At 51.1% G+C, this 8146-nt stretch overlaps 1 protein-coding gene across 6 annotated transcripts; it reads right to left on the bottom strand.

Annotated features, from left to right (window-relative positions):
• Positions 1 to 459: 459 nt before the first annotated feature.
• Positions 460 to 8146, bottom strand: LOC147598027 (uncharacterized). Of its 6 annotated transcripts, none has more exons than XM_086765018.1 (7): positions 7638 to 8129; positions 6375 to 6430; positions 6250 to 6290; positions 5251 to 5802; positions 3334 to 3613; positions 3121 to 3221; positions 460 to 695 (listed from the first exon to the last, which is right to left on the bottom strand). In XM_086765018.1, the coding sequence occupies exons 1-4, from the start codon at positions 7753 to 7755 to the stop codon at positions 5640 to 5642; spliced, it is 378 nt and encodes a 125-aa protein (XP_086621144.1). In that variant the 5' UTR covers positions 7756 to 8129; the 3' UTR covers positions 460 to 695; positions 3121 to 3221; positions 3334 to 3613; positions 5251 to 5639. The 6 variants fall into 6 exon arrangements, 2 of the variants coding, with proteins under 2 accessions (XP_086621144.1, XP_086621145.1); XM_086765019.1 differs by having other exon boundaries at positions 3330 to 3613; XR_015260920.1 differs by having other exon boundaries at positions 5251 to 6290; positions 7664 to 8146.

Consider the following 8146-nt stretch of genomic DNA (forward strand, 5'->3'; position numbering starts at 1 on the left):
CCGCGGCACCCCCACTCCCCGCCACTTGCTGCACCCGACACAGACCCCGCCGGCTGGGTCGGCGCCCCCCCCTCCCCGCAGGCACGGCCGCACTCCTCCCGGCTTTTCCCGGGACCCGCCGCACCGGCTCCCGCTCACCTTCTCCATCGCTGCAGGTGCAGCCGCAGCCCAGCGGCACTCAGCAACAGCTCCACTCCTCCCACGGCTCGCACTGGCCCCTCCACGGCCACCCGGGGCAGGGCAGCACCAGCCCCTCCAGCAGCACCCACCCCTTTACAGGGAGGGGCCGCCTCCATCACCCTCACTGCCCGCACCTGGGGCTCCTCCAGCCCCAGCCCACAGCTGGAGCCCGGCAGGAACTGGGGGCCATCGCCTGACCCCCACACTGCATCACCTCCTCCCCTGGGCTCCTCACCTCCCATGGCCCCGGGCAAAGGGAGCAGAAACGCAGCCATGAAGTCAAAGGAGACAGCGAGTGTTTATTCAGTCATGCACATAAGTCTGAGCAGCGAGTCTGCTCTGGAGCTTGCAGCCTCTGATCCCTGCTCCATGTCCCCGGGACGCCTTGGCAGTCATTCCAGGAGCCACGCTTGTCAGATCAGTGGGAAACGTATGGTCGGTCGGCTGTCTCCTGGAGTACCAGGCTGCCGGGCAGACTTCGAGGCTGCCAAAAACAAAGAGCAGGGCACAGAACACTACAAGAGAAAAGAAAAAAGGCAGCTTGCCAGACAGGGGGGTGTAGCGAGAAAGCACGAGGCAGGAAACAGGATAGCGAGAAAAGGACGAGGACAGGGAGCCTGACAGAGGTGGGCAAAGAAGTAGAGGGGATAGAGGAAGAGAGGCAGCAGAAAGAGGGAGAGGGAGCAGGACAGAGACCAACAAAGAAGGATGGAGAGCAGGATGGAGATGCAGGAAAAACCTGAGCCAGGCAGCATGACAGAGAGGGAGGTAAAGACAACTAGACACAGGAAGCCAAAGCAAGAGAGTGATGGAGAAAGATAAAAACATAAGAAGAACAGGGCAGAGAGGGAGGAATGAAACAACAGGGACAGGGAGCCAGGATATCAAATGTTGGACAAAAAAGGTGAAAGCAAGGGGACAACACAAAACAAACCATACAGCTATATGCTAGAGGGCAGAGAGGGAAGAATTAAGAAATAGGGACAAGGAGCCTGAAAAAAAGAGAGAGCTGGAGAAAAAACAGTATAGCAATGCATACAGAAAGAACAGGGGTGGAATTGTAAATCAGGGTCACTGGCGAGCCAGAGACAGCAAGCTGGATAAAGGAGAAACGCAGCAGGCTACAGGGCACAGAGAGAGGAAATGGAAAACCAGAGACTGGGAGCTGGACAGAGAGAGAGGCAGAAATTAAATGGGCAAGTGCGACAGGCCACAGGGCAGAGAGGGAGCAATGGATAAATAGGGACAGAGGACCAGACAGAACACAATGTGAAATAATAGGAACAGGACCGGCCTACAGGAAAGAGGGAAAAATTAAAAAACGTGGACTGGGAAGCTAGACAGAGTGACACAGAGAAACAAAAATATAACAGTGACAGCTTACAAGACAGATAGTGAGCCACAGGCAGAGAGATGGAGCGGAAACAATCAAGTAGCGTGCAGCTGCAAGAGAGAGAATGTAGAATTAAAACCAAGCATTATAACCAGGTGGGCTAGCTTTGTGGATTTCGCCCCTAGCACCCATCTCTGTGCAGAAATTACAGAAATAAATACCTCTGCTCTGTACGTAAGCCTGGCGTACTGCACAGCGGGTAAATGAACCCAGATTTGGGACAGTAAGACAGATAGGGAGCCGGACATAGAGACGGAATGGGAAAGGAAAAAATGCTGGGAGGCTGAACAAAGGCAAAGAGAAACAAAGTCAGAAAGCAGGGCACAGGAATGGAAGCAAAACAAAATAGCAATGGCCTGCAGGACCGAGACGGAGAAATTAGAAAACAACCATGGGGAGCAGCACAGAATGACAGAGAAAGAATAAAGGAACAGAGAGCAGGACAGCTCTGGAGGAAAAATCAACTGTGATGAGCACTGAGAAAGACCAAGAAATAAAAAAGATAGTGAGGGAAAGAGAAAGGAAAGAAGAGACACCCAGCTGAACAGGGGAATACAGTTAGAAAAGACAGGAGAGCAAACGGGACAGAGAGAGAAGAACAGAAAATAAAGTGGGAGGAATCAGGGCAACAGGACAAAACCAGGAAAAAATAGGAGTGAGATCTGGACAAAAAAGGGAAAAAAAGCACTGACCAAGGAAAAGAGACAGAAAGAGGGAAGGGAGAACGCAGAGAAAAGAAACAGGAGCAGCAGGATAGAGATGGGGAAAAAACATCAACCTTGGATAGTCAGGAGGACAGAGAAGAACATGCAAGAACGAGCAAGGATCGGGACAAAGGAACATAGTGAGAAACGACATGACAGGGCGCAAGACAGACTGACAGACAAAACAAAAAGAAAGAGAGAGGCTGTGCACTCGTGAGAAGCACATGGGTTGCAGAAACTTAGATCTTGAAAGGGCTACAAAGGCACATCAACTTAATAAAACAGGCCAGGGAACAGCATGAAGGCCCAGAGACAGCAAGAGTTGAACAGGAAGGAGAAAAAGGACAGTGAGAGGCAGAATGGAAGAAAAACAGCAACACCAAGCAAGAGAAAGGGATAAAGCGAGAAAGGGAAGGGACGAGAGAGACAGGAAGGCAGGGACTCAGAAAGGCACGTACAGGCACAGAGGACACAAACGCCAGAAAACAGACCAGGGAAATTGCAAAGAAAAAAAAAAGAAGTATGTGGGCCACATAAAGGGAAATAAAAGGAAAAAACAGTGATAGGCTGCAGGCCAGAGACAGAGGATGAAAAAAAGGAAGGAGAGAGGGGAGAACAAGAGCCCAGATAGAAAAAGAAAGGGAGCAGTACAAGAAGAGAGAGAAGGGGAAAGAGAAAGACGGAGAAAACCAGAAAAATAGAACAAGAAGAGAGATACAGGGAAGCCAAGAAAATCACAGCAGCATGAGAAAGAAAAAGGGAAAGAGAGGCAGCTGGGGGAGGGCCAAGGAGGCCCTGAGATGGAGTGGAGGGGAGAAGGGGCCCCGAGGGCCCGGGACTCACCGCAGCTCTCGGCGCTCCAGGGAGAGTTTGCCAGTTCAGACCCTTCTTTCTCTGCTCTTCCCTTCCTCTTCTGTCACTCCAGTTGCTTGACTGTCCCCAACCTAAGAAAAGAGGGGGATGCGTTACAGCTCTTAGGAGACAAAGCTCCCTAGAAACGCAGCCTCGCTCACCCAGTACTTGACCGTGCCCCCTTTTTAAATTATGTGTACAGACCCTGCGGCGCTCTTTGGCGATCTAGCCTGCTGCGGCCTTCAAAACGGGATCTTCCTCACCCAGAGAGGCAGGCTGTCTCTTGCACGCAGCACAGGCAGCTGCCGGTCAGACGGCCTTCAGTTACGTCTTCCGGAATACCGATCCACAGTGACAGGTGGCTGCCTTCGTCCGACCGGACTGCGCACCAGCTTGCGGCTTTGCCACCCCCTTGCCCTTGAGAGAGTGGCTACCTGGAGCGGCTCCACAACCACCGCTGCCCAAAACAGAAGAGGAAAAGGCACTAAAAAGCAATGACAAAGAACAAAGACAAACTGTCAAGACACTAGGAATGACATCGAGAGCCTAAAGCATCAGCCAGGCAGGGCTTGCGACTGACCTTGTGCCGCAGTTTAACATCAGCCAGCAACTAGGCAGCACACAATTGCATGCTCACTGCCCCGACCCTGTGGGGTGGGGAGAGACTCAGAAAGGTCAAAGTGACAATTCTTGTGACTTGAGATAAAAAGTTTAATATTAAGGAAAGTTTAATATTAAGGAAAAAAACAACCACCACTGGTAAGGAAAAGTGGAACAAAAAAAAAAATACAGCAAAAGAAAACCCAAGACATGCAACTGATACAAATGAACACACTTGTAAGTTTCAAATCAAAACATTTTAGAGCGTTTTCATTTTAGAATGGAAACAAGCTGCATTAAAATTGGGGATGGGGAGCAGTGGGCAAGTTGGGGAACACAGGCAGCACCCCAAGGATCCCGAGACAAAGGAGTTATGGGGAGGCAGTGCCAAAAAGGGGGGCATCGAACAGGGCTGGAGCAGTGGGAATGGGGACACAAAACAAGAGTGCAGGGCACGCAACTGGCAAAACACAGGGGAAAAAAAAAACCTCACAAGGGAGGAAAATCTTGCACAGGGGGGTGTTTTAGTGAAAAGCATTTGGAAGTGATACAGGGAATTAACGGTCTGCTAAATATTGCTTGATTTAGAAGACTAACTCTCTGCATATTACTTGATTTAGGAGACTAACTGTCTGCTAGACAATGCCTAACAATCCTCTTTGCCTTGAAACTCACTTAAGCTTATCAGGGGCTGGTATTTGTCAAGAAACTGGTATTTGTCAAGGACTAATATGTCAAGCAAAGGACATGATAACAGGAGGTGCAACGTTGGTCAGAAGTCGTTAAGAAACTGCTGAAATCCCCAAGTGAAAGGAGAGCATGGGTGAATGACTGAAGTTCATCTGGAGGAAGATCAGACCCCTGAAGAAGTAAACGACCACCAGAGACAGATCTGAAATGCTAACGCAAGTGGTTTTTTAATAACCCCACCTCACTTACGCATATGTATGTCTGTATTGTGCAATCCTAGGAATGTGTATACCTGCACCGGATACATTTTTGGTAAAATGTGCTGTTGGTGTGCGTGCTTTTGGAGGAGCGATCCCCCACGCACCCGGTGCCAAATAAACATGCCTGCTTTATAACTCTCTCCGAGTTGTAGAGTTTGATCCACGTGTCAGGAGGGCTGAGAAACACAGAGCGGGACAGTGGGGACGGATACGAGGGAGAGATGGACACGCAAGGACAAGGGGTATGTGTGGGAAGAAAGGTGCATAGGGATGACCTATAGCAGGGAGTCCACGCAGGACAATCCACAGCACGTAACTCACCCGGCATAACCTGCACGAGATGACCCACACCGGACAATGGACCCACACTGCGTAATCCCCAGCGAGAACCCCTCCGTCTCCCACTGGGTCACACCATGCTCCAGACCACACCTCATTTGATTTTTCTTATTTATGTCTGAATATTTAGTTAAAAGACTACAGAAGGAAAATCGCCCCATCCTTAACATTCACTTTAAAATCCATGCGGCAAGTCCCCTAGGAAAAATGCAGTCACGCATCATAGACGTACCTCGTCCTTGCAGACCTCTACGGCTCCTTTCCATCCATCTCATACTTTCATGGCCAAGGAAAGGGTGACCACGGTGAAACGCTGGCAGCAGACATTCAGCAGAGAGAGGGAAAACCCCCTTAGTTTAAAGCTAGGCAGGAATCTAACTCTTCCTTTTCGGGCGAGGTTTCTCAGGACTAAAACCACGTGAAGGACAGAGTATTTTGCAGCACCCTTGGTACAGCTGTTGATACCGGCCTTTAAAGCTTTTGCATTTTTCAGACACCCGGGCCTTTTTTTGACTCATTGGCAGCTTTAGTTTCACTAGAACCGCTGTCCTAGATACAGGCAGGGGACAGACACAGATGCCTACATACATTTTCTCAACCCTAAGTACAGCCGAGATCTCCTCACCCTCTATGTGCCAAGTTGAATATTTCCATTAAAGAGTACAGCAAATCTTCTGCCCTTGTGAACTGCCTCCTTGCAGAGGAGGGCTCTGGGATTTCCCGGACGACCAGCACACTGACATTTACCATCATCTCGGCCTGGCCACTCACAAGAATAAAATTCCTAAAAATAAAAAACGTTGGACAATTACTCCGACACCGAAAGTGCCAGCACTGAAAGCTCGTGCTGCTCCTTGCCGGCCCTTGCCAGCGCTTCTATAGGCCCACAAACATTATCCAGCATAGAGACTGCGTAAAAGACAGAACACCACAGGCTGCAACTCTCTTGCCCAGCATATCCTAGCACCACGCTGACTATTAAAACCCCAAAGACAAAACCTACCAAACAGCACTGCCATTCAACATCACACCAGTTACCACCAATCTCTTCTGCGGCACTCTCCTCCTCAAAAGCGCCACAGTGCTCTGCTCACCTGCTCCACTGGTTCCCAGGAAGTCCGACGCTGCAACTGTCGCTCATGGTGCTTCAGATGGCAAGAGGCACAAAATTGTTGTTGCGCTGCTGGGAAATGCCCAAACCCATGCTCCTCTCTTCTCCTACCCGGCTCACCTCAAATGCTCGTGCAGTTTCAAAGGCAGCCCACACAGAACCTGCAAAACCAAAGAGGAACACTTCACTGAGTTATGACAGGATACTTTGCTCTTAGACACCGACCCAGTGGGCAACCACCTCACCTTCTTGGACCACTCAGCAGCATGGGACTTCATCCCTCCAAGCCTGCTTGCTGCACCTGGAGAAAACAGAAGAAAGGCGCACGCTGAGATACTGCCCACAACTGCAGCCTGCCTGCACCACTGTCTGTCTCTCCCTCCTTTGCCTTGGCAAGATGGAGGAGGAGGTACAGGAGGGAAAGAAAAAAATAAAAATGGCAGAATGTGGAAAAGGTGACCAAGGAAGGGGCAGGGAGGGCCTGGAAAACACAAGAGGAGGCCTTAGGGCCATGAGGGCCTGGGACTCAGGTCCTCAGGGCCCTGGAAGAGGACTGCCCAGAGTGGTGGTGGATGCTCCATCCCTAGAAACATTGAAGGCTAGATTGGACAGGGCTCCGAGTAACCTGATCTGGTTGGAGGTGTCCCTGCTCCTTGCAGGGGGGTTGGACTGGATGACCTTTAAAGGTCCCTTCCAGCTCTAACTATTCTATGATTCTATGAATATGGATTAAGGGAGAAAGGCAAAAAAAAAAGACTGGGAACAAACCACAGGGATTGAGAACAAAAGAGAGACACACAGATCAGGAGGAAGAGATGGAGGGGAAAAAAAAAAGTGATAGGCTGCAGGATGAGAAAAAAGGCCAAGGAGCAGGACAGAGGGGAATAATGAGATAGCAAGTGGGACAGGGGGATATAGCGAGAACTGATGGGACAGGCAGCGGTGTGGAGAAACACTGACAAAAAGTTAGAGGGAGGATGGAGAGCATAAGAGAAAAGAGACAGGTAGCAGGGCAGAGACAGAGAAAGACTCATCAGAGACAAAGACAGGAGGAGAGTTACAGGACAGAGGCTGAGAGATGGAGGAAGGAAGAAAAAAGCAGTGATGGGTAGCAGGCCAGAGAGATGAGGAACAACAGGAAGGAGGAACGAGGGACAGAGAATACAGGTGAGGGATGAGGAGCCAGAAGATGGGATACTGCGAATAAGAGAGGGACACAGAGCAGGACGCTGAGATAGAGATCCAGTGAGAGCGACAGAATGACAGAGAGGTGGTGTATGAGAAAATACAGGGCTAGAGAAGTGAAGCAATAAATAACAGAGCCAGGGAGCAGTGCAAAGTGTCAGAGTGTGTAAGAGATGAACAGGAAGGAGGACACAGACAGTGAGATACAGAAGAGTAGAGAGAAGAAGAGAGGTATAAGGAAGCAAAGAATATCACAGCAGCATGCGAAAGACAGAGTGAAAGAGAGTGGGCCTGGGGAGGGGCAGGGAGGGTCCGGGACACACAAGACGGATGCCAGGGCCCCAAGGACCAGGGACTCATCGCAGGCAGCTCTTCACTCTCGGCACTGCTGGGAGAATTTGACACTTCAGACGCTTCTTTTTCCTTCTCTCCTCCCTTCATCTTCTGTAACTCCGGTCGCTTGGCAGTTCTCCACCGAAGAGAATACGTGGTGTCTCACAGCTCTTACAAGACAAAGCGTCCTATACACACAGCCTCACTCGCTCATGTGTAATGCGGCTGTACCGCGGTTTTGGCCTGGGGCTATGGGACAGGCTTCAGGGGAGGTGCTGGAGCTGGGGGCAGCCGCACGGGGCCAGCGGGGCTGGGGGAAACGAGCAGGGGAGGCGCCTGGCGCCGGCGCCCAGGAAGGCGTCCCCCTCCCTCAGCTCTCGGGTCACTCCCCGGGGCTGCTCTCACTCCAGCAGACCGGGACCCTGCCGCGGTGGGCAGCTTGAAGCCCCCCGTTCCCCCAGCCCCACGCGGGCAGGAGGCAGCCCCGCACCTGCCAAAG

This window comes from Chlamydotis macqueenii, chromosome 22, assembly GCF_036417535.1.
Source record: "Chlamydotis macqueenii isolate bChlMac1 chromosome 22, bChlMac1.mat, whole genome shotgun sequence".
Taxonomy (NCBI): Eukaryota; Metazoa; Chordata; class Aves; order Otidiformes; family Otididae; genus Chlamydotis; species Chlamydotis macqueenii.